At 38.3% G+C, this 26,565-nt stretch overlaps 1 protein-coding gene across 1 annotated transcript; it reads right to left on the bottom strand.

Annotated features, from left to right (window-relative positions):
- Nucleotides 1-1,704: 1,704 nt before the first annotated feature.
- Nucleotides 1,705-22,537, bottom strand: STK32C (serine/threonine kinase 32C). Its single transcript, XM_015812384.1, has 10 exons — nt 22,388-22,537; nt 19,316-19,489; nt 17,804-17,841; nt 12,368-12,457; nt 10,581-10,684; nt 9,469-9,585; nt 6,036-6,161; nt 5,715-5,846; nt 2,409-2,476; nt 1,705-1,848 (listed from the first exon to the last, which is right to left on the bottom strand). Exons 1-10 carry the CDS (start codon nt 22,504-22,506, stop codon nt 1,710-1,712), a joined length of 1,107 nt encoding a protein of 368 aa, XP_015667870.1. The 5' UTR covers nt 22,507-22,537; the 3' UTR covers nt 1,705-1,709.
- Between the last annotated feature and the right edge of the window lie 4,028 nt (nt 22,538-26,565).

Below are 26,565 nucleotides of genomic sequence, written 5' to 3'. Positions count from 1 at the left end.
AACTGTAAATTGGACGTGTCATTTACCTGGCTATAATCTACAAATAGTGGCACTGAGAATAAAGCTTTGGTTTCTTTGTATATCTGCACAAGCAAACTTGATTCTTCTTTCCTTTCTAATGATTCTTACAAAATATCAGTTGGGTACAATCTTTGTTTCTTACTAACTGCCACATAAAACTGTGGAAAGTTAACCATGTGTTCACTGTAGTCCATATAAAAGGGATTATACCTCTGTTGCGTCATTAGTTGAACTGACTGGATAATGAGTTGGTCAGAATTCCATCTTAATGGCAGAGAAATTTACAAAAAAAAAACTTGTTGCAGAGAAAATTGTAGCTTCAGAAGTAAGGCTGTAAGGATTCCTGTTTCCAAAAGACTCTAGTCCAATGCTAGCAAATTGGTTTCAATAAGACAAGGCAGGTGGGTGGGAAATGTATCGACATTAAAAGCATGCAAAGTTCACGTTCTTTCAAGGAAACACAACTAAGATACAAACAGGACAATCTTTTCCAGGTTTTAACAAAACTGGAGTGAAAAGAGTTACAAGATTTATGTACAACATATACCCTAATGTCAAGGATTCCTGGAGTTTTAAGAATAAAGCCACAATATAGTAAGAAAAAGCCTCAAGGCAATCCTAACTATTTTTACCTGGGGTAAATCCACTACATTCAGTGGACGTTATTCCGTGGTAAATATGTGTAGGATAGCAGCCTTGGTATAAGAAAGAGGGAGAAGTGACTTCTGAAACAAAGAAACAGGCAGTATCCACAGCAGGAAACAGCATCAAAAATTTCCAGTTTTTGTAAGAAGTTAAAACAGGTGCCAATGATTGATATATTTAAATCACACTTTGAACAGCATAAAGAAGTGTTACTTCCTGGATCGTTAGGGCATCTCAATCAAGCCACGCTAATATCCTGCTCCTTTACAGGAGTGAAGAAAATGCTAACCTCAGTTCAGGTGCTTGTAAGCATACAACATTCCTTGGAAGTCAAGGACAGCTTTGTGAAAAAGATGCAGTGGTTTGACAAAAATAAAATTACCTTGCACTACACCATTTTAAAAAACTAGCTGTAAAAGTCAGAGCATTTGGTCCTAGATGGGTGGATTCCAAAGCACCTGTTAAATCAGAGATTAAACTTATTAAAAACCACATGAAGTCAAAGGTATCAGTTGAACCCTGTCCCAACAGGTAACTCTGTAAGTGCCATGCTCTGTAAGAATCCCCAGATGCTCTTGAAATATCAAGAGACAATTTTGCATGCCGTTAACTTTTGTCTGACTGTAAGGACAATAGTGATGGGGCATTTTCAATTGCCTTGGCAATCTTTTCTAGCCCTCCCACCTTGCACACTTTCATTCTGCATATTCTTGGATCTATGTTACATTCTTGTCCCTGAAATACACTTCAGATGCTATCTGTCGCCTATCAAAAGAAAAGGACAAAGAAAGAAATCGAACAGTGGTGTTGAGGTGTTGCATAGTAGCAAAGTCTCTGGTAACAGGAGATCTTTTTGAATCCATGAGTTCTGTAAGGACTATTTGCTTTTTCTGTGGCTCTACAGTGTTGGTTTGTGTGATTCTTCTTCTTTTTTCCCCCCCATCCACAAAAGTACCTGCTGTACTGTCATCTGCTTGTCATTGCAACCTGAGAATGTTTTATTTAAGAGGCACACAAGCTTCTAGCCCCTTTGCCCTCTTGTCCTAGCTGCTGCCTGTAGATGAGCATACTGAGCTACACATGTTTAGGTTGGAATGTTCAGATTCTGTTTCAGTCTCTGTTTCATCGGTGGTTTCAGGAGGAGAAAGGGACTCATTCATCTGATCCTGGCTCTTCTTCAACCTGCAAAGACCAAGCAGTTATGTATGTGGTGAAAGTAAGTAGTCATGAAAGCATTGTTCTGAAGTGAGACATTTAATGGAGATTAGGGTTCAGGTAGGCTTGTAGAACTGCATCGAAGGTGCCTTCTCCCTTCATTCCCCATACGTTCAAATGAAATAGGACAAGTGAATGTTAAGAGACGGAACATCTAAATAACCTTCCTGTTATTGTGCAAAAATGTCTAAGAAGTTTATCTGGTGCCAACTTTATTACTCTTTTGTTGCCAACTGAGATTTATTGTTATCTTCTAATGAATGTATATCTTATATGCAATATTTCTCAACCTTGGCAGCTTGAAGTTCACACATTCTCAGATGTCCCAGATTATAACCTACATTCTCTTATCACTCAATGATCAGAAGGCTCTCTCCAACATTAGATATATGGTAGGTTTTTGGTGATACATAAAAGAACTGAAAATATGAGAATTTTTCTCCATGAATTGTAATTGTAATTAATATCCAGCCAACCCAAACGTCTTTCCACCCCACCTCCCTTTTTAAAACAAGTTTCAGACTCACTTTTCTCTGTTAAAAATGACAAAATCTTGCTGAATTGCTTCAAGACATTCCTGCAAGTAGTCATTTTCCTATAAAAAGAGAAATATTATTTGTACTTTCCTGTCTAAACTGCCATGAATTAAAAGCAGAAGTAAGTTTTGCACCTAAAAACAATAGCAACATCATCATCTTTCAGTCACCCAGAATTGATCACTGTATGCTTTTATTTGTTTCCTGTTAGCTATTCTGGAACCTTATTTTGCTTAATTAATGGTCCAATATGATATAATTATAAACATATCAGGTGAGAAATTAGGCGATGAGTTAAAATCCATGGTCAGTCATAGTTCATTAAATAAAAGTAAACCAATCACCGATCCACCTACCCTATCTTTTTGTCGGGTGTAGGCAACCAGAACAGCTCCAAGATCTGGTCAAATAGCTTTATTGTTGATCTCCAGTTCATAAGAATCTCACCAAATTGTCTGCTTACCCTTAAATGGCAGTTTATATGTCACACATAAAAGAGATGGAGATGCAGATGACCTACAGAGAGGTGACCTCTTAGGCACCAACTCCTTCAAAAGGAGTTTGGCCATCTTGTAAGCTCCATCATAGAGAGGATACTTCAGGAACTTCACTCCAAGAAGTAGAGAAGTTAGAAAGTAGGGTCAGGGTCAGGCCTTCTTACAAACAACTTTAGGCAATCCACATGTTGTATTGTTTCAACAAGGTGCCTAAAATAGCATTATTCTTCTGGGCTGCTGGAGCTTAAGTGCTTTTGATTGTACACTGATTTTCCCTGTTAAGGGGGGTTGTTCTAGTTGTACCGTTGGTTTTACGGGATATTTACTGGTTGTTTTATGGGACTGATTGTGGGGGAGGCCGATGTGAATGTTTTATGGATGTTTATTGTGAATTGCCCGATGTTGTCTAACTGTGATTGAACATAAGCACTGTAATCAACCAGCCAATCCCAGGATATATTGCAGCTGCTTTATGAGGTTGCAAGCAGAGGCTACAATTGTGCTACTGCACGCTATGAAGCATTTTTTGAAATCAAATTCAATGCGCTGCACAGCTCTAGCACTCAACAGGGACATCAGGACTGGTACAACTCTCATCTGCTTTATTTTTTGCTTCACAAAATCGATTTCCAATTTAGCGGATTGAGGCTTCATTTCTTTTTAATGAAACAGCCGGACATAAATTTGCTAACTTATTTAGGAATATAGCAGTTGGGGTTATTTACTTTCAAAAAGTGAATTGCTGTGGAAAAAGAAAAAGCCCTACATTCTCAAAAGCGTGTCAGACTTAACTGAAGCTAGATAACTGACAATATAACATCATTTTTTTGCTAGCTTTCAGCCTGTAATGAATTTACTGGGACTGAATACACTCTCAACAACATCTATGGAAGGCTTTTTTACACCTCTTAATACTAAGAACAGGTGTTTTTTGAAAGGCATTAAAAGTGAGAATTCTAACTAGTTTTGACCTAATTCCAATTAGAATATGTTGCTTGGCAAACCTGGTCATTAGAAATCCATATGCCACTGCTTATATACACACTTTCTTCTTACCAACTTCTGCTAGATTTTGCTTACCTCTGACTTCAAAGAAATAACTTCTTTCTTTCTTTCTTTCTTTCTCTTTCTTTCTTTCTTTCTTTCTTTTTCTTTCTTTCTTTTTCTATCTATCTATCTATCTATCTATCTATCTCTATCTCTATCTATCTATCTATCTATCTATCTATCTATCTATCTATCTATCTATCTATCTATATATATATATAATAAGTTTAAGTAATGTACTGACTCCCAACAATTGTTCCTCTAATTAACCATCATGGACAGATCAGTCAGTTAATCAGACAGATTAACCATAATGAACAGATCAGTCAGTTTCTAGCATTTGTTGGGCTGCTTAGTTGCCCTCATTTCTGCTTTTAATCTGTTTTCATTGTTAAGAAATGCAGATAAAATTTGCACTCATTCTTCAAATATTTTTTTCATAATGGTTGTCTAAATACATTGCTCTGAGTTCTTGCATTAAATGCCTTGCATACTGTTGGTATTCAAGGAAAACAACAACAAGAGCAACAATGGTGTCACTTATAAGCAGTAGTTGGCAAGAGGTTGGTCCTTTGCCATAAGAACCAGTGTTTGCTTGATAGACCAATATGACAGAATAAAATAATAGGCTTTCAAAGTAGCCCAGATAAGGACAACAGTGAGTACTAGCTCTGTCTTTATCGCAAGGTTACGTTAACAGAGCCTTGCTAGTTTGAAAGCTTTTGTCCCCTCCTTTCCAATAGTCTCCGAAAAACTAAGGAGGCCTCTTCTGAAACACTTGCCATTCCCCAACCCACATCCCACTTCTGAGGACCGAGATCTCTTTTGCATGATGGTTGTCAGGTCTGTGGCTCTTCCTCCTGTCTTCCAGGATTATTCCCACATCCCAGTATAATAACAGAAGTTGAAATTCTAGCAACTTTAGTCTCACCTAATTGGAGGGACATAATGTAAGAAAGTACGAGGTGATTTAGATTGGTGCTGCAAGGGCAACGGGCATCTCTTCATCAAAGCAAAGAAACAACACAGTTTGCTTTAATGAAGCACACCTCACTGTTTTGAAGCTTCCCCGTGTCTGTTTTCCCTGCCGGTTAAGCAGTACTGGAGAAGACCAAAGCAAGAAGAGGTTTCTGTGCTGGTACAGGTAGTCCTCGACTTACAATTCATTTAGTGACCTTCGTAGTTAACGTCACTGAAAAAAGTGACTTATGACCGTTTTTCATACTTAGGACCATTGCAGCATCCTCATGGTTGTGTGACCAAGATTTGGAGGCTTGGCAACGGCTTCATATTTATGATGGTTGTGGTGTCCCCAAGAGCATGTGAACACCTTTGGTGACCTTCTGACAAGCAAAGTCCATGGGGAAGCCAGATTCACTTAACAACTGCAATGATTCACTTTACAACTGTGGCAAGAAAAGTGGTAAAAGGAGGCAAAACTCACTTAACAAATGTCTCACTTAGCAACATGAATTTGGGGCTCAATCATGATTGTAAATCGAGGACTGCCTGTATTGTAGTGACGTCAGAAAATAAAAATGAAGCAACGGGGCTCACTTATTTTCACTCTCAGAAGGATCCCTGTTGCTTTGTGGAGCAAAGCAGAACCCTCCTTCAAGTTGCAGCTTGGACAAGAGCAGAGCGGAGTTTGCAGAGCCCCACCGGAGGCATTTGAAAGCAAAATGCCAGCTCCTACAATCAGAGGACACTCAACTATTTCATTTTACTTTGGCGACTGCAAGTGAGCACTTACAGACTGTGAGCTATCCTTGCTGTTGTCCCTGGATTTGTTCTTTGCAAGCCTCTTCTTTTTCTTGTGCAGGGGCCTTGACTCCAAAATCATCTCTTCCAGCTCGAAAGTGGGGTCGCAATGCAGACGACCTTTCTGTGAAAAATCAGAAAGAGAGACGGTCATGTGAATAGCAAACGGATAATGCGAGCAATATTCTGAGCCCAAATTTGTTGCCCATGGGGAGGGAGGGGGGAAATACAACCCTTGGCTTCATATTACTACCTCCTTCACGAGTAGCAGAGGCCAACAAGAGAAGCAAACGTACTCATCACTTTGACTCACATTAGGAACGAAGCCAGGCTCTACTTTCTTTTCGCAAATTTCATCCCAGTCCACGCTAGATAAGAAGGAGGATGTCTGAATGTTGGCTAGACTAGAAAAACGATGCTCAGGATTCACTGTCAGAAGCTGAAAATGGAAATCAGAGAGGGGAAGCAAATTTATTTAGGGCAAAACTTGGCGGCTGGGCAAAAAAAAATCTGGGCTGTTTCTTCATTTTACAGGTAGTCCTGTAAAACCATTCATTTAGTGAACATCTGACTTTACGATAGCACTGAAAAACAAGTGACTGACGATCGTCCTCACACTTAAGACTGTCGCACCATCCCCACGGCCGTGGGATCAAAATCCGGGCACTTGGCAACCAGCAGGTATTTACAATGGCTGCAGTATCCTGGGGTCATGCGTGATCGCTGTTTGTGATCTTCCCACCTCAGATAAGCAAAACCAACGGGGAAAGCTAGATTTGCTTAACAATCATGTGATTCACTTAACGACTGCAGCGACCTGCTCAACTATAAAATCATAAAAAAGGCCACAGAATCAGGTACAGCTTAGTTAACAACTGCCTCGCTTATCAACAGAAATTCTGGTTCCAGTTGGGGTTGCAGACCGAAGATTCCCTGCACTTCTCCACATGGGCAGTGAAGTCTATACAGTAAAGAGAAATCCACTTCCTTTTCTCAACAGTTACATATAATATAATCTCTCATTTAATTGGTTTTGTTCCACAAAATAACCAAATGTGGTTAGTTGTATCCCCCATTTTTTTTTAATGAAAGACACATTCGATTTTCTCCAGACTATCATTAACAAACTTATTTATGAGGGTGAAGGTTCGTTCTCTGAGCTTGTGGGTTGGTTTCTGAACGTTTTGTTGCCAGGCTGGGTAACATCTTCAGCAGAGTTTAGGGGATGTCAGTGTCAGTGCTCATCTCAGCTGAAGATGTTACCTAGCCTGGTAACAAAACATTTGGAAACCAACCACGAGGTCGGAGAACGAACCTTCACCCTCATCCTGCACCCAAGCTACAGATATTCACCTCTATTGCAAATTTATTTATCTCATGTTAGATGCCCAGGGATATTTGGATGCAGAGGTTTCTTCTGAGCAGTAAAATACAGCCCCTCAGACTGAACTACATTCATAGGTCCTACAGTATTTGAGTCACTGTTTGACAAAGAACCTAAGGGAAGCACCAATTCTTCATTGCAATTGTTGGCGTGCCTTCCATCAAAATGGAATGGCTGCACACAATTAAATGGCCTTTCTTAAATTTAAATTTGGATAAAAGGACAAGAGCAAAGTCTCCTAGCTGCATGAATTCACAGATTCCATTTTTTTCTGTGACTGGGAATAACATCACGCTCCTTCTGTACTGATGCTTATCAAATTCAAATATGATGAAACTTCTCATTATCTCAACAATTCATTCTTCATTTGAGTTTTCCACAAATGCTCATCTTCAGAATGTTTCATGCCTTCCACTGCTTATTACTTTCGACAGACAATGTTCCTTTGGAGATTATCATCTTATATTAATCCAGCAGAGGGGGTATTCTTGTTGAGTAAATTGTTCATAACACAATCCTACTTTAAAATTGCACATGCTGTCCATTTGAGATTTATATTGGAGCACTTGATTCTTGACACTATTGTACATATGCATTTCCTTTCTTTTTTACAAGGTACTCGTCTTTTAAAACCATTTAAAGGTTACAGGCATAAAAGGCACTTTACATTTTATTTTTCCTACAGATGTTGAAGAGGGCTGGCAAAGAATTTGAAGGAGCATTTTGTAACAGATTTGAAGGGAGCTTTGCACAGCGTGTTGGCATGAAGGAATCTCCCCTCACTGAAATGGTCAGACTGTTATGTCCTACAGAAACTCATCACAAATGTTTTGGGGCCTTCCTAGGCATGCACAAGCATCTTTCCATTGGACTGCGGATGAAATGAGGGGCCTGTGTAGGCAGGAAAAATCTGGGAAAACCCCAAAAACCAACTGGATGAGGAGAGAGGATTTGCTCACGCCAATATATTCTGCAAAATCATTCCACTGCACAAAACTAGCATTCAGAACTCCATGGCCTCTATACATGCAGTTTCCAATGGGCTGAATTTGGATGCTCTAAGTCAGGGGTAGTCAACCTTGGCTCTTTTATGACTCGTGGACTTCAACTCCCAGAACAGCTGGCTCAGGAATTCTGGGAGTTGAAGTCCACGAGTCATAAAAGAGCCAAGGTTTACTATCCCTGCTCTAAAGTACTCGTTTCTCACATTAATTTTTTAAAGCTTATTTGTACTTTTGCTAGCCTTCCCTCAAGCATGCTGATCACTTCCCCTTGCTTCTCAAAAGTCCTATGTTGGAGCCAGTCCTGGCAAAAATCACCTAGGTTGGCTGCCAGTGGAAATTATAAATATAACACACTATCAGGCTTCCAGAGATTGATGCTTCAGTCTCAAGTGATACCCATCATTAGCACCATTAGCTAATGTTTCATATACAGGAGACACTTGCTTTTATAAAGAAGTCTGGCACATCCAGTTTGATACACAGACTACCCTTGATTATTCACAGTTTGAACTTTCATGGAGGGCTGGTTACCATCCAAATACACTTTCAGCCTCCCACAGAAATTCCCCTTCCACACGGGAATGCCAGAGAAAGGAGAAATTGGATCGCGAGACACATTTCACACATTTTTGCCTTTTGAATGCCTATAGGGGGTATCACAATCTGAAAAGATAATATGAAAATAAGTCCTTATTAATCAAGCTACCAGAAAGCCCTACAACTCCATGTAAGTTATTACTGGCAATTACAAGTATAGGCATTGCATACCTTTAACGATAAAATTACATGCTGCATTACATCTAAAGAAAATATATTTTCCTCTCTGACAATGCACACTTCTATCTGCCCAATGAAAATAGCAATAGCACTTAGACTTATATACCGCTTCACAGTGCTTTACAGCCTCTCTAAGCGGTTTGCAAATGTCAGCATGTTGCCCCCAGCAATCTGGCTCCTCATTTTACTGAACTTGTAATGATCGAAGGCTGAGTCAACTTTGAGCTGGTCATAATTGAACTCCTGGTGGTGAGCAGTGAGTTAGCCTGCAATAGTGCATTCTAACTGCTGCGCCACCACAGCAGTGATGTGTATACAGAGCTGGAAAACATTTGAAGGACAGGAGACAGTATTTGTGGTGCAAAACACACTCCCCCTTACTTTGGTGCCTAGGACTGCAGGCATGTTTTCTTGACACTGTTCTGGGAACAATGAAGTAATGTGCTGAAGGCAACTGTTGCTACACAGACATATGTAGCATGTTGGCAAGTCAAAGGGAGCACATATTTTTGGATCAAAGCCCGTATTTGTGCAGTGATAATGAATCATTGAAATCCTTACCGAAGAAACAATGATTTTACCTTTCTTAATAATGCCACCATGTCTTTTGACCAAGCTGTTGTGTACTGAACACTCACAGTGCTGAACAGCTGAACTAATGATTCCACGGGACTATTGGAATGGATGTCATAAGGCCTCTGAGGAAAAGAAAAAAAAAAGACGAAAAAATGGATATACATGAGAATTCCACATTTATCTATCGTAACATCAAGCATTTAATTAATGCAGTTATTTAAACTGCTGTAATACTACTACTACTCTATTACTATCATCATCATCATCATCATCATCATGCTTTGGTCACCTTGCATTTCAACTATTACAAGGCATATGGGGCTGCCTTGAGACCCTTTGGAAGCTGCAGTTGGGGTCTGAATGCTGTGGAACAGGCATTTATGGGCATGCACACATATGCGATGGCATCTTTGTTAAGCTGCACTGGTTGCCAGCAGCCTTCTGGATGTGATTCAAGATGCTGGTTATCACTTATAAAGCACAGGGCCTGGTTATCCAAAAGACCATCTGTCTCCCATGGTTACTCTCTGTCCCAGATGGTTGGACAGAATCCGCATGCTCCAGATTCACTGATTTAACAATGGTGCCTAAAGAGACCTGTCTGTCCTCTGGAATAACATCCATCTGTAATGTGTACAACCCTCACCTTAGCTTTATTTAAAGGAGCTCTTAAAACCTGGCTCTTTCCCTAGGCTCTGGAATAGAGTGTGTCACCCTTTGTGTGATGACTGGTTTGTTCTGAGACTCCATCCCTTTTCTCAGATGTTTTGTTTTATTTTGTTTCATATTGTTTTGTCTCAAATTGTTTAATATTGTACTGCCAAGAACCATGAAGATAGACAGACAGACAGACAGACAATAGAAAGATAAGAGACAGATAAATGCAAACTAGTTTAAGACAGCAAATCCAAGGTGGGCCATTTATGGCAGAGAGCACTTGATGTTAAGAACAGGTATTACCTCACATAAATTGTTGTTATCTGACAAACAAGGCCTGCTTAATTATAAATATGAATAATTGTGGTAGAAAAAAATGAACTCTAAAACCCCCTCCCACACTTTAATGTGGCAAAGCAATTTCCAAAGTATTTTTAAAAATAAAGAATATGTCAGGCACCCATCCACGCAGAAGCTCATAGGCTATCACTCCCAGAGACCACCAATCAACTTCAAAGGAGTAGCCTGTTCCTCCATTCAGAAAGGAATGAAAGATCTCCGGAGCTGAAAAGAAAGACAAAGACATCATTTAATACTTCCATCATTGTTAGTTTTGGTAAAACTGCTGTTACCATTTTTGCATATTCCCTTAGATGTAAAACCAGGTATTATAACAAATTTAGTGGGGCTTAATGAACACAAGATCTTCTAAGTTGTAACTAGGTATGCTGGCTTAAGATGATACAAAAGAGAATCGTATGTTGACCTCATATATAGGACCAAATATTGGGGATGACAATAAGCCAATTGAGGTTCAGATCTAAGGCCAGACTAGAATTCACAGTCTGCTAGTTTCTAGCCTGGCATCTTAACCATTATACCAAACTGACTCTAATATATCGTAGTATACATGTTCCAATATGGTGCAGAATGCACACATACACAAACACAACAAAGTAAATATGACGTGACAGAATCTCAAATTATGAACCAATTTAGCAGGAAAATGTATACGGTATTTCATTTGGATTGAGTGGAAAAATGTAATTTTGGATCTAAGATAGGAAAAAAATGATTCTTCAAGGATACTTACTTCTAATCCATCACTTTATAACCCTGTTGGAGATTTAGCCTTCTTTATAGGTACATCTGCATTAGACTAGTGAAATCTACTTATTATGCAGATTTTGGGGCACTTTGATCAGAATAAAAAAAGTTTAATCTACTCTTCTTTGTTGGGTACCGTATACAGTGATACCTTGGTAATCATCATTAACTGGTTCCAGCAGGCGCGATGAATACCAAAAATGAATACCAAATAAATTTTTCCCATAAGAAATAATGTAGTAAGTCACAAGGCAGCTGACATCGACAAGTTCTAGCTTGTGCGTTGAATAACAAACAAGTAATGAGTACCGGAACAAAGTTTTCCCATCAAAATGTGTTGAGAATCAAATTTGATGAGTATCTGTCAAGGTAATGATTTAGAAGCTAACCAGCTGATGTAATGTAAGATGTAGTGATGGGAATGACTCAGCAGGGTCTATGTCCTTTTAAGAGCCAGCTGGGTCTGTGTATCTTTAAGAGCCTTTGTATAAAAGGGAAGGCTCTGCAGATGTGTTCTCTCTCTTTCGTTTTCCTGCTGTAACTGCTGTGTGTTGGAGCCTGCTATATTAACACGTTTATGTATATTGTTCCTGATGTATGATATTGTAGATAGTGTAAGATAAACCACCATTTATTATAGACCACTGTTTACTGTGTTTACTCCTGGGTTATCTCAGCGCAATAAGACTGTGCATGTTCTGACAATTTCAAACCAACTGAGTACCAAGGTACCACTATATTAGGAGATGTGTGCGGGGGAGGGAAGGAGAGGGTTTAATATTAAAGATGCTTCCATGTAGTGAGCTCTTCGTATTATGAATGGAAATAAAAGTCTGTCTATTGTTTTTTTTTTACTCCTTAATGTAATGGAGTCTGTGTAGGAGAAAACAACAGAAACAGTAGAGGATTACGAATGAAAAGAGATTTCACAAGAAAAACCTTCTCTGGTTGTGCCCCTAAAATAATTAATATCATTTTAATTAATTTGTTACAGGAACAGGATGTTTTTATTTCTTTTCATCTCATAGTGAGTTTTAAACCACTTGACAGTCATGGTTTTCCAAGGAAAACCATAATACTGTATTTGAAGAATATGATCCACCACCCACATCATTAAGCAACAGAAATGGCTTTACTTACCCATGTAGGGCTTAGTTCCAGCAAGAGCAGTTGCTCTTTCACCATCTCTGATGATTGTTGCAATATTAAAATCAGTTAGGTGGGCATGGCCTTAAATAGAACACAACATGACATTTAGGTAGAAACACCCTGTAGCTCTAATTTATTCTGAAAAATATGATTTCAGATCATAATACAATTAAGATAACATGATAATAAGGAATCTTATGAATTCACGTAAAAATTAAATCTATCCTAATAAATGTGAACCAGGGGGCATCTGAATCATTGGAGAACAGTTGATAGTCTTAAAGGTAGAGATAAAGGAAGTCATATATTATTATTTTTTAAGTACAAAGCAATATATCTTATTTGATACAATTTTTAAAATATCATAATATTTTTTTAATTTACTTTTATTGCTTTTAAAATTATCGCAAAAAAACCAAAAAACCCACAAAGATAAAAATACATCCATTGTCAAAGAAAAGAGGGGAAAAACACATGATTTTTTTTAAAAAAACAAACAAATACAACAAACAAAAATGACATATCGATCTGGTTGTAAATAGTTACAATTCTGTATACAGTTATCTAATACAATTATTCAAATACATATATTTCTAATACATTTATACAACTGGTTTAACTATATCATGTTTTTTTAACCTACTGTATTTTGTATAAATGAGTCCCGTATTTCATACATAGTCATACATATATTTGTTCATACATAGTCTAATGCAGGGGTTCCCAACCTATGGACTGCAGAAATAGCTGGCTGGTGTGTGCACACATGCGTGCGCACTCCCCCCACTCACACTAGCGCCCATGGCCCCATTTGCATAAGCGCCGGATGGATTTGTGCAGCCTGTTTGCGCATGCGTGAATGGGGCAGCTAGCCCCGGGTGGGTATACGCGGCCCATTTGCGCATGCACGAACGGGGCCGCTAGTACTGCGCCAGCATGTGCGGCGCCGTTTGCATACGCACCAATTTGGAACCTGCTCTCATTTTCTCCGGGCCATGACAAGGTGACAAGTGCAATCAGGTTTTCAATCCACTGAATGAAATATCATATTCTAAACCATAGATGGTTTTTTAGAAAGCACCCAATCAACTTTTTACATTTGGCTAAATGATCTGAGGTTTAACTACCATCAGGAAAACTAATATATCAATAAAACAACCTATTTATCTCTCTCTTGATGGAGAAGTCACTTGCAATTTCAGTTAAGAGTTCTGCATTACTTACGCACATCATTTTCAGAATAATCGTGATCCTAAAGAAGGTGCCATTGTAAAATGCAATTGTATAAATATTTTTTTTTTATAATGAACTAACATCGCAGTTTAGATTTTAATTACTTACACTTTTAAAAAATGCTCTTGTAGGTCAGCAAGCTCTTTCACACATATCACATATCATTTTTTTCCTTTCTGATTATGAAAGGGCAAACTAGCAGTGTCTCTTACCTGTTACTCAGAATAGAAAAAAAATGTTGCATGATAGGAAAAATCAGAACTCATTTGAAAGTCTTTCTGATCGATGGACTAATGGGTAGACTGTGACACTTTAAATATAACTTGGATTACACATGAATACATAAAAGCTGTCCAGTCAACTAGCATTTCGCTTTCCTGTTGTGTGAAAAGCTATTTGATAAGCTTTTTAAAGGATTCATTGGGGAATATGCTATTGTCAGGGTTGGAACAAAGTTGAATGCATCAGGAGATGCATAAAGAAATCTTCTGGCAATTGATTGCAAACCATTAAAATTCCACCTTGTGGATATCGCAAAGCACTCTACATGGAACTGTCCTTGAAAAGTATCTGGAAGCTTCAATTGATTTAAAAATGCGGTAGCCCCCATGGTTTTGTGCAAGGCTAGATTTGCACATGTGTCACCTCTCTTGCAGGAGCTGCATTGGTTGCTAACTTGCTTCCAAGTCCAATTCAAAGTGCTGGCTGTCATTTTCAAAGCCCTACATGGCTTGGGACCATGTTGTTTGAAGGACTAACTCTTCCCAGGCAGGGAATAGTATGGGTTCCTTTTAACACTAGTAATAGCACTTCATATACTATATACCACTTCACAGTGCTTTACAACCCTCTCTAAGTAGTTTAGAGTCAGCATATTGTCCCCAACAATCTGAGTCCTCATTTTACTGAACTCAGAAGGATGGAAGGCTTGAGTCAACTTTGAGCTGGTCAGCATCAAACTCCTGGCAGTGAGCAGTGAGTTAGCCTGCAATACTATATTCTAACCACTGCACCACCATGACTCATGGAGATCCATCTAGTGCAGAGGTGTCAAACTGCTGGCCTGTGGGCCTGATATATCGTGACACGTCATGTGACGTTGCGAGTTTGACACCCCTGATCTAATGGGACCAAGAAAAAGGACTCTCTCTGTAGTGGCTCCCTCCCTGTGGAACATTATCTCTGCAGACTGGCCCCCACTTTTGCAAGTCCCTGAAGACATGATCTGCCAATGGGCCTGCAGACACTAGAATGATATGAAGCCCATCAAATGGATAGTCTGACTGTTGTCACTACGGAGATGGGAAGCTATTGGTTTTTATACTTGGGCTTTATCTTTGTAAGCCACTCAGAGTCACCCAAAGTGATAATAATAAATAATATTTAATTATTAATAATTATTAATAATTAATATCTTCCTTTCAAAAGCTTCCTCTGACATGAAATAGACCTCTCTTGTTGAGTTATTAAGGAAGTGTTTTATTACAGAGAAAATGAAGATCACCATGGATATCCATACCATGGATATCAATCCTTCATATACCAACAGGACCAACCAATAGCACAGGAGGGTGAATTAGAACTACAAGATCTAGACCAGGGGTCTTCAAACTTGGCCCTTTTATGACTTGTGGACTTCAACTCCCAGATTTCCTCAGCCAGGCACGCTGGCTGAGGAATTCTGGGAGTTGAAGTCCACAAGTCATAAAAGGGCCAGGTTTGAAGACCTCTGATCTAGACTGACATCATATGAATGACTACTAGGTGGCAGGAAGAATCAAAGGTTTCTATATCTCAGAGCTGCCTCTAATGGTGTCTTGGATTTTTGCAGTTTAGCTGTGAGGCAGTTGAACCTTCTCCAATTGCCCAGGCACATTATATGACGCATGAATGAACAGTGCTGCATCTGAGGTAGAGAGAGGTCTGCTTTGGTTTGGCTGTAATCTGCACTCCAGGACAGGAGAGCACTGTATTTAGGTATGTTTAAAGGATTTTAAAAAACAACACATCAACTCTGATTTAAATATATGACCTTACTAGGGGAAGTCATTTTCAAACTATACTATTCTAGAGCTGATTGATATCAGCTTGGGTGTATTAAGAACCACATCTCGCTTATATTACAATTAGGTATGCTACATCATCTCTCCTAAGCTGCCTGAAGCAGATCAGCAACTGCTAATGCTTTCATGCCAAGATAAAAATGCTACTCTGAAATCAATCTGTCTCTTTTTTTTATTTCTCCTGCATGTGGATTTCTAGCATTTGGGATTCATGCGCCAAGGCTAGATGAAACAAACAGGCAGATTAAGTCATGATGCCCTTTGCCTAGTTTATTTCTATAAACACTGTAGATATGGCTGGTTAAAGATTCAGGGGCTGCTTTGCAAGACAGCCGTGGTAGGTCTAGTTTCTCAGTACTCTTGCTTGCTCATCTCTTCCTTTGGAGATGTATCCCCATTGCCAATCAAAGGGAAACAGCAGATACGTGGAGACAACAGTTCCTTCCTTTTACACCTTTACTTTGCTGCTTGCTTTCTGCTTTTTAACCTCGAAGTAGAAGGGCATGCACCTTAACAGGTGTCTGAAGCTGCTAGCTCTTGAGATCTATCTTTAGCAGAATGTCACCACAGGCACATTGGAGACATCGCATCTAGATACCTGGCCTGGCCTGCAGCAAACAGCAGTTGTTTTGTTATGGAAGTACGCAGGAAGCATTTAAATAAATATGCAACTCCACGCCTCCAGAGGGAGGAAAGAAAGAACACAGTTTGTCAGGCTGCACCTTTCGACTTTCCATAACTAGTTTTCAGTGATGAGGTTGTAAAGACTGATGATACCCGTGCAATTCCACAGAGGGAAGAGACATATTTCTATTGCTTGAAGTAAATGAGGAAACCATGGCTCCTGTGTGTTTCATCTTTGCATCACTGGAAGTGCCAGACCACAAGCCAGAAAATGAATTCAATGAGTCACTGTCTATGCTAATCTAACAGCAAGTCTCCCCAGAATGTCAAAATATAAATTTTTCTGTAGTCTGGTTTGGAGATGCCAGTACCAGAGCTGTGCTCTTTTCACTCTAAAGCAGTGCTTCTCAACCTCGAGAACTTTTAAGATGTGTGGACTCCAACTCCCAGAATTCCCCAGCCAGCATGGAATTATGAGAGTTGAGGTACACCCATCTTAAAGTTCCCATGGTTGAGAAACACTACTCTAAAGCATGTGACATACTTGTGAGCTATAATCCTTCCTGTATCTGAAGCAGACTTCTTCAAACCCAAACTTTGTCTTGATTCTGCCATCCTAGGCATGCAAATGGATTAAAAGGTGTCTATAGTAGTAAAAGATAATAAATATCCTAAAAATATTGGACCTGCAGCCTGCAAGTAGTATCCTGTTACAATTTTTGTGTCCCACAGGATGACTGGGAGCTCTGCCTGCTTTTTCTTGCAGTGCAGCTGATCAGCCTGGTAGGGAATAGATTGTTGATTTGTGGAAATAAGAATCAATCATTTTTGAGAAAAGACTTAGGAAGGTAGAGAGCAGCCTCACTGCTTCAATGATCTGTATTCTGATTGCTAGACTTCATAAATCATAACAGTAAGTCTGTGTGTGTGTTTGTGTGTGTGTGAGAGAGAGGGGGGGAAGGGAGGGAGAGTGGGGAGAGGGGGAGAGGGGAGAGGGCTTCTAGTTGATTTTGCATAAAGTTGTTCTGGCCAGAATTGTTCTACAACAAATTATAGTAGCTACTAATAATGTCTCTTTTCCATCAGTTATTTCTTCAGTTGTTTTGTTCAATATATAAGCTGCCTCAACCATCAAAGCAAATCTTCATTATATAGAAGTTATTAAAGCAATAAAACAAGAACACAGTAATCAAAACAAAAATGTAATACGCAATACTATATCAGGGAAGAAAACACCATAAATAATAAGGAATAATATTCTAATATAAATTCAGGGGTCACAAATGGCTGTGCCCCAGAGCTTGCTGAGAAAGCCATGAACCAATCAACTCATTGCAAATCCTGTAAGCTTGTGCATCTGTCACTTCTACAGAAATTGAAGCAGAATATCACAATTCTGCAATAAATGCACATGATACAAAGCACCAAAAAACATCCCACATCACCCATTTCCAGACTGTTCAAACACCAAGACAGCAGAAATAAAAGCCATGCGATTTTTCCTTACCTTGTTCATCAAGGAGAATGTTGTCTGGTTTCACATCTCTGGAAAGCAAAATAAATATACAGTATATATATAAAACTTAATCTTGACAGGAAAAAAGGCAACTTACTCCTTATATTTCTTTCTCCACATCAAGCAAATTGCCCTAAGAAGCCATTAAACATATTGAGTTTTTGTTATTGTTTCCAAGATTGTAAAAACATTATCTATTATCAGCTACACAAAAACAGAGGTGTGAGATATCCATGATCTTCTCAAAGAAATTTCATTTGAATGTAATGTATAGAAATTTCTCAGAAATCGAAGACATGTCATGGTTTGAATAAAATTCTTGCCAGTTGAAGTTGTCTTATGACGAAGATCCTTCCATCTTCAAACAGTATTAAATAGCAGCTGCCATGAGTCTCTAGGCGAGAGTCAAACTGGATTGCATTGCAGAATAGGCAAGTGTAATTTTTCCATTGGCATCTCTCTCGGAATGCATTTGTTCACATGAGGATCTGTTTTATTGTGGTTAAAATATGGGACTAAAGGTCAGGAACATCTAGTTCCAAACTTCATTCAGTATGAAATTCACTGGACGATTCTGAGCTAGTAATTCAAAGGTTGATGTAAGCATATAGGGGAGGAGTGAAATCAGCTATATGGTAGGTAAAAAGGAAATTACTCTTCCAAAGTACTATGGTTCTAATCTCAATCCATAACCTCTGTGCCTCCTAGGAAGAGGAGGAGGAGGAGGAGGAGGAGAGGAGGAGGAGGAGGAGGAGAGGAGGATGTTAATGACTTGGAAATGAGATTTCATTAGTTTAATGTTCCCCAATCTGATGTTCTCTAGATATGTTGGGACTTCAGTTCCTAGAATTTCCAGAAGAATTGGATGAAAATTGAGGAACCCATATAAAAAGCACCAGATCGGTAAAAGCTAAATAGGCTCTTTCGGCACTGAAACAATCTTGACTCATGGTAAAAGAGTTTTTCCAGACTTTTGACATAAATAAAAAACAAAGCAAAACAAAACTGAGAAAGATTTTGATAGAGCAGCCACTGGTCTCAATTATAATCCTATGGAAAGAAATTAACTACACAGAAGGGCATCAAAGAGCAAGATGACATGATCATGAAGTTGCCTGCATGTTCAAAATTCTATGTAACTAGAATATCGATCAAGATTACAGGATTAGAAAATTAGGTTGTGATTATGTCCTAGAATCATTCCATTTCATGGTAGGACTAGAGATTAAGTATTTACTGAAGAAAATTTACTCCAACTATAAAATCAGAGATTCTATAGAGTTGTTTCCCAATGGGCTAGTGTTTCTCAACCTTGACAATTTTAAGGCATGTGGACTTCAACTCCCAGAATTCCACAGCCAGCATTGCTGGCTGTGGAATTCTGGGAGTTGAAGTCCACATGCCTTAAAATTGTCAAGGTTGAGAAACACTGCACTAGAATGAGATGAGTTCATAGAATTAGACCTGATCCTCACAGCTGCCAACAACAGATTGTTAGGTTACCTGTGTATAATACGCTGACTGCGCAAATAGTCCAAAGCTGATGCCATTTCACAGATATATAGTTTAACTGTTTCTTCTGTAAACTGCACGTTCTGTTGAAGATGATAACGTAAGTCACCACCCAAGAGTAGATCCACCACCATGAACATGTCTTCTTCATCTTGGAAGGAGTACCTATAGAAAAAAGGGAGAACAAGGAATTCCATTATATTTGCACAGACAATATTACGCCTTATGATAGTTTTCTTTGTCACATAATGACCTGGAAATGAGATGTCCTTAGTATTATATTCCCCAACCCAGTGCCCTCTGGATACATTAGGACTTCAGTTCCTAGAATTTCCAGAAGAATTGGTTGGAATGTGCTTGAATAATAACAATGTTTCTATGTATCTAAATATATGTCCTTCAATTTCTTTCATTTGTCCCAGTTTCTTTGAACCACTGATATTTATATATTTGGGGGTGTCATTTTGTTTTAATCCTTATTATTGCTAGCTGTCCCCTATTCTGTATCTAGTAGGGAGCAGCTGTCATAGTTAATTTTAACTTGTTCATGTAATCCTGTTTCTATATCTGGCTGGATCACATGGCTTCTATAATATGATCATTACACAGTAATTTTTTCCAGGCATAATCAATAATGTACTGGAATACCAAGCAGCCTGTCTCATTTCATTATCAAATGATAACCAGTGCCATCAGTGTGAATGACTCATTGGCAAGATTTTGTTAGTCTGAGCTGCCTAGAATCTTTTTAATACAGAAACTCTGGGAAGTCATTAGCTGGACATTTTTATTCTATCTGCCAAAACTGAGTGGAAAAAATTGTAAAAGAGGTGATCAAATAGGTCGGAGAATTATTTTCTTCTAAGACTATCTAGAGATTCAATTAGCTTAGAAACACGAGTTAGAAAATTGATTTCCCTTTATCACCCCCAATAAATTGAGTGCCTTTGTAAAAAGCAAATAACATGGTTATTCCTTTATATTTCTACGTTTGTAATAGGGTTCAGAAATACAGCCATGATCCTTCCAGATGGTGTCCAATCCCCCCTCCCAAATTAAATTTAGAAACACCAAAAAAATCCCTAACAAAACTTCCAGGAGAAGCACTCAAAAGAATTTAGATGAGAGTGTAAGATTTCAGGGATGAAAATACTGAAAACTTACCAAAAATGTTAATAAGATTTGGTGCATATTTATTTTATTTTATTTTATTTTATTATTTATTTTATTTTATTCTTTGTTAAATGCCATTACATAAGATGACTCAGTAGTGCCTATCTCTTGAAAAAAAAAATGCCAAGGTCTGAATTATCCATTCAGAATGCTACAGGAAGAATGTGTTATTTACATTTCAAAGTGTTGTAGATAAAAACAAGACAAGACAACCAAAAGGATAAAGAGGCTTGAGCAATTCCCCTGTGAGACACATTGCTATTCAGTGCTTTCTCAGCTTAAGAGTAAAGAGGGGACCCAAAGATACACATTATTAGTATAGGTAAACATCCATGAGTGGCTACATAAAAATTATTCCTTCACATAATACCAAAACCTTGGGGGGGGGGGGAGGAAGTCTTTACATATCACAGTTAACTTCCAGAATTTATTATCACATAAAGTGATAGTCCCCAATCTGAACAACTTTGAAAAGAAGTTACATAACTGCACACAAGATAAAGCTATCAATACAGTACTTCCAAGACTAGATCTGTGCACACTTCAACCGCAAATTGCTGTAGAAAATGAAACAGAAGAAACTACTAGATCCCTGTTCAGTTTGTGGTTCCTGGTTGGACACTTAGAAACAGAATGTTAAATTAGACCTTTAACTTTGATCCAGCATATTTTTTTTCTTACATTTTTAAAACCAGAGGTATGCCTTTTATATTTATTATTATGCTAAACTTTCTCCTATAGAATCAAAGCTGGAGACCTGTCCCCACCCTGCCTCTTTATTGTGAGACAGTAGTTAGGGTAATAAGGGACATTCAGCCATGAAAGCTCACTCAGTGACTTTGGATCAATCACCCCACATATTTGTTATGGAGGGGAGGGTGGTGGAGAGAAGAGTGCTATGTTTTCAGTCTTGAGACAGGGAGGATCTTACTGAAGTTTCAATTGAGTTTCTTATACACCAGTCTGCATGCATCTGTTCAGTAGAGAGATACTTTTTATACTAATGGACTGGGAGGCCGATCCCCCAAATTACAACCTTGCTGATGTTAGTTCAGGAATTTTTTTCTGTAGCCCTGTTCCTCACATGAGCTAGTTGTTGGTTTGAAAACTATTAAGAATGAGAGTAGAAAGAGAACTGCTATCTGCTGTAGCAAAATTAATTCAATATAATTCATTTTTTAAAGACTAGTAATAACTTTAAATGAAAAAAGTAAATATGCCAAATCAAGACAAATTCTCCTAAAATTATGGTAGCCAACTTTCCTATGAAATCCTTCCCTAAATCAATAAGACACAGATTATCTCAAAAATCCCATTGTCCAATCTTATCAAGTCAAAAAATCCACTATTTCCACTATTTAATGTTTAATCTATATTACATTCTTCATTTATTCCATTTCTCCTTTGGGCATTATACTATTCCAATTGGTTTCTTTTTCCTCAACAGCTTTCTCCAAACTTGTGCCTTCGAAGTGTCTAAAATAATTCCTGAACTAACACGGGCAGCCAGGCAACCAGCCAGTCAAACTAATCTAATAATTATCTAATTCTATAATTGTAGCTACAGTATATATTAAGAAACTATGTTTTATTACAGGAACTCTTATCATGAGCCAGCTGTTGCATAACTGGACTCTCCATTTCTATAGATATTCTGAATCTGTAGTCTATTAAGATGCTGGATTTCTATAATGCTAAGTTTTGTTTGCTGTAGATTGTGGACTCTACCATTTTCTTTTATGTATAATGGAATTTTGAAAATCATACTCTATGCACTGCTGTACCCAAGACTCCTTTCTGAAAAGACTAACATGCTTTCAACTAGACGCATACATTTGGAAAATCAGTGGAACATACATTCTTTAAAATATGAGAAAAAAAGAAATTCACCAAAGATTCACTAAGAAGACATGCTCAATTTCCTGTAGAATCTCTAGTTCTCTGAACACGTTCCGAACCTCATCTCTTTCAATGCACTGTTGTTTATTCATGTACTTCATGGCATACATCTTCTCTGTATCTCTTTTTTGTACAATGCACACCTAGATGTAACAAAATAACAAAAAAGTTGAATTAGTGTGTGTCTTTGTACTTCATTTATCTATTGTAATCATCCAGCAGCAGTGAGATATTGTGATGAGCACCCAGGAAATCATTTAGCAAACCATGTTATTTTCTGCACAAGTTCATTCAGAAAGTTATGAAGGAAAAGGCAAGTCTACCTTTTGAGAAAAAATGTTTTTTTTAAAAAAGTGTCAGCATCTGGTAATGTCATTTTAGCAAAATATCCAAAGACAATGCAATCAATCAAATGTGTTGAATTTCCTCTCTTATAATAACCAACCAGTATGCCTGACGTTTATGCTGGCTGAGAAGAATATGAGACTTGACATCAAATGCCATCATGCAGGAGAAAGTTTACCCAGGGACTCTTATGAGACTACATAGAAGGGTAGCTTGATTCTATTATAATCTTCAGCCTGTGATGAGAAAATAGGCTTAAGACAACAGTTTTGTCAGAAAACAGCCTTTCCCAGACTCTTTATATTTCAGATGTACATCCTTCACCTCCCAAAATTTCCTAGCCAGCAGAACAATTGCTGAAAATCCTGGAACCTAAAATCCACAAACCTGGAGAAAGCCAAGGCTGGCATTAGATTCTTTCACTTTAAATTCATGTATTACTTGTTCATTGGTTGTGTCATTCAGAGGTCGCCAACCTTTTGGGCACCAGGGACCAGTTAGGTGGAAAGAGGTTTTTCCGTGGACTGGAAAGGTGCGTGGTTTTGTGTGCTGCCTGCATCCTGCAGATGGGGCTTTGCTTGTTTGTGCGGACCAGATGCTGGCAGTACTGGTCCACGGACCAGGGGTTGGGAACCCCTGGTGTAATTGATTTATCTCCTCAATCCTAGCAGAATTCTAGGCAGCATGCAGATAATGAAAGTTTAAAAATTACATAATAACTGTAATCGTCATCATTATCAGTATAGTGGAATATGATGACTCCTGTTTTAGCAGCGTCCCGACACTGAAGACGCCAAATATTGGTTGTCACATTTAGACTTTCCAATGTTATAAGAGCAGCAGATGAAACAATCATTTTCCATGCCAAAGGTAATGTCCAAATTATACTTAGAAGAATACAATTTAGTGACAAGCAATTTAGTGCTAGCAACTGTGAAACTCTATGAGTCATCAAAATGAGTGTACAGCAAGAGCCAACAATCTCAGGAAAGATGGTATGAAACACTGTGACTGGGGAATTGCTCCTCCACCAAATGTACTGAATCCCACTGTGTTTCTGGGCTCAACTCAAAATCTGGTCTGCCCATTAATCCTTAATAATTTGGGTCTGGAATATAGTAAGAGCTTGTCTCTACATACAGTTGTTTATATCACAATTCCTCAAAGAAATGTATTTGGGTGTCCCTGTTGATGAGCTACAAAGAAAGGAGTTTTTTTTTCTTGGCGATGGCACTTTTAATGTGGGGTGCCATCCCTCAACACAGGAATCGAGCATATTATTTTCTAAGCTTTAAAATCATCTGTACATTTCAGTTGGCATATCATTTGCTTTTTTGCACTTTTAGACTGTGGCATTTTGGCATTTTTTTCTGATAATGTTAACGTTTTGTAACATATTTAATGTGAGACGTGAATGAAACAAGCCAGGTGAGAATTTGCATGAAGGGTTTCTGATTTTAGGTGGGAAAGTTGCTCTTCTCACTTGATCCAGGATTTCCTACTCTGTTGAAAGCTGTAAGCATTGGCATGGCTAATAATAAGGAAGGATGCAGCAGTTACCTGTAATTCAGTATCTTCTGAACATCCACAGGTTTCACTCCCATATTATTATCCTGGCTTTTCAGTAAAACACCATAAATCATATGCTAATATATATGGATTTATTCTGCAAAAGAGGGGTAATCTGCAGACAAGATCCGCATGATTGCATTATTGGATTTGTAGATATGGCTAGTTGATTTTTGTTGCTTGTGATAGTACTCAGACTTATATATACCGCTTCATAGTGCTTTACAGCCCTCTCTAAGCGGTTCACAGAGTCAGTATATTGCCCCACAACAATCTGGGTCCTCATTTTACCGACTTCAGGATGGAAAGCTGAATCAACCTTGAGCTGGTCAGATTCAAACTCCTGGCAGTGAGCAGTGAGTTGGCCTGCAATACTGCATTATAACCACTGGGCCACCATGGCTCTTGTACTATAGGTGATATTACAGGTAGTTTCTTAGCAACAGCAAAATGTGACTGGAATTATGATTCCATGATGGGGAATAATTTCCACTGCCTTCATGTGAGATTTTATTATTTATTTATTTGCAATTTTCAGTCTACAGTAGTCTACATCTTTGTGGATAAAAGTCAGGTCAAATGCTGCACTGCTTATTCAAGTTCAACTAAGTCAATTATGGGTGGTCGTTTGCTTGAGTAAACCGGTACTAGGCAGCTTTATAACACTGCAATGATCAGTAATATCCAGTTAAAATCAGCACAAGCACATGAATTTCATTATGGGAATTGCACCACTTACCAATGTGCTTCTGAGTATATTTAAGGCTCTGGTGATTATCTATAAGGCCCAATCTTGGGTTTTAAAGCATCTTGGATCTGGGATATTACTCATTCTAACTTGAATCTGCTTATCCAATTCAGACAAGCAGAGAGAGCATGCTGTAAGTCCACACCTGAACTAAGATAGGTAGACTGATGTCCTGGAAGAAGCCTTTTATACTATGGCTCCTTCTCTCTGAAACAGCTTGTCTATTCAAGAAGGTAACTAACTTACTGTTATTTCACACAGCTGTTCAGAAATACAGTTTATTGTCCTGCGGTGGAAACAGCTGGTAATTATATGGAAATTGCTGACATTTTGTTTTCACTATTGTTGTGTTTGATGACTTTTTTTAATAGTGGAAGATGGAACTTACTGTACGCTTCTCTCTATTTTCTTATTTACAATTTAGAGATAGAAGAGATTCTCCATTCTACAATTAAGCAAAAGAATATATGAACCAGATATTCTGTGACCTCTACATCCATTTTCAGGGTGTAGAACAGGGATGTCAAACTGCCGGCCCATGGGCCGGTTGCATCATATGGAGGCTGTGCCCACCCCAGCTCCAGCAATGCAAAAAAAGTTGCAATACGTCACGACACATCACATGACACGGCGAGTTTGACACCCGGGGTGTTATTAGAATAATGGCAATAGCTCCAGCTCAGATATTCTTGGAAGGAAAGGCAACTTTCCTGCTCCTCATTTTTCCTTTCATGTACGTGTTATTTTTATATGCCATCTTTTTTTTGATAGACTTCAAAAAGACAGGCAAGCTTCACTTCTCCGTTTTATCCTTAAAACAGTATTTTAAACACCAGGGGTCGGCAACTTGATGCCCTGGCCCTCAGCCACACAAAGTGCACGTCTTGGAGCTTTGATGCATGGACTAATGAGGAACAGACTTCCAATTATCTGCTTAGTTTAGCTCATCAGATGGCTTACAAGGAGAAAAACCCCTCTTCAATCTAAGAGAATAGAGGATGAGCATCACTGCCCAACATAACCAACTAAGTTTACAGCCAACTAATAATTTGGCAGTTAATACTTTGTCAATACTTTTATGCATCATGTATAGACCGATTTATATTGGTCAATATTGTAATCTGTAAAGAAGAGGATGAGATGTATTTAGACCATTGTTTCAGAAATGAAAATTGATTAATTTATATCATACTGGAATGCACCAGAGCAGATTACCTGAACTTTCCTACATTATATTATAATAACTTTTGGAAATTTTGAGCTTCAACAATACAGTGTTATTGGTTATGTTTGCAAAAGCAGAATATCACTTAAGTCTAAAAGATTCCTGGCACACATTATCCAAGATATCAGACCAGCCCTACAAAATTTTGTACACAGTTTCATAAAACAAAATATGAAGATGTAGTTGATCTATCAAGAAAATTATTGTATACTGACTTTTAAAGTTTTAGGATATAAAGAGGTACTATATACAGCCTTTATTACTGTATTGATAATATTTATC

The sequence above is a fragment of the Protobothrops mucrosquamatus genome, unplaced genomic scaffold, assembly GCF_001527695.2.
Source record: "Protobothrops mucrosquamatus isolate PMUCROS unplaced genomic scaffold, P.Mucros_1.0 scaffold80, whole genome shotgun sequence".
In the NCBI taxonomy this organism is placed as follows: domain Eukaryota; kingdom Metazoa; phylum Chordata; class Lepidosauria; order Squamata; family Viperidae; genus Protobothrops; species Protobothrops mucrosquamatus.
Note: the sequence above shows the minus strand (reverse complement) of the source record. Positions and strands in the feature narration are given on the sequence as shown.

Coding starts and splice junctions, on each gene's coding strand:
- STK32C (XM_015812384.1), bottom strand. CDS start 22,506: ATGTATGCCATGAAGTACATGAATAAACAACAGTGCATTGAAAGAGAT. Junction 10,685..12,367: donor TGGAACTAAGCCCTACATGG/GTAAGTAAAGCC, acceptor CTTTCTTTTCAG/CTCCGGAGATCTTTCATTCC. Junction 9,586..10,580: donor ATGAGCTTCTGCGTGGATGG/GTGCCTGACATA, acceptor TCTTTTCCTCAG/AGGCCTTATGACATCCATTC.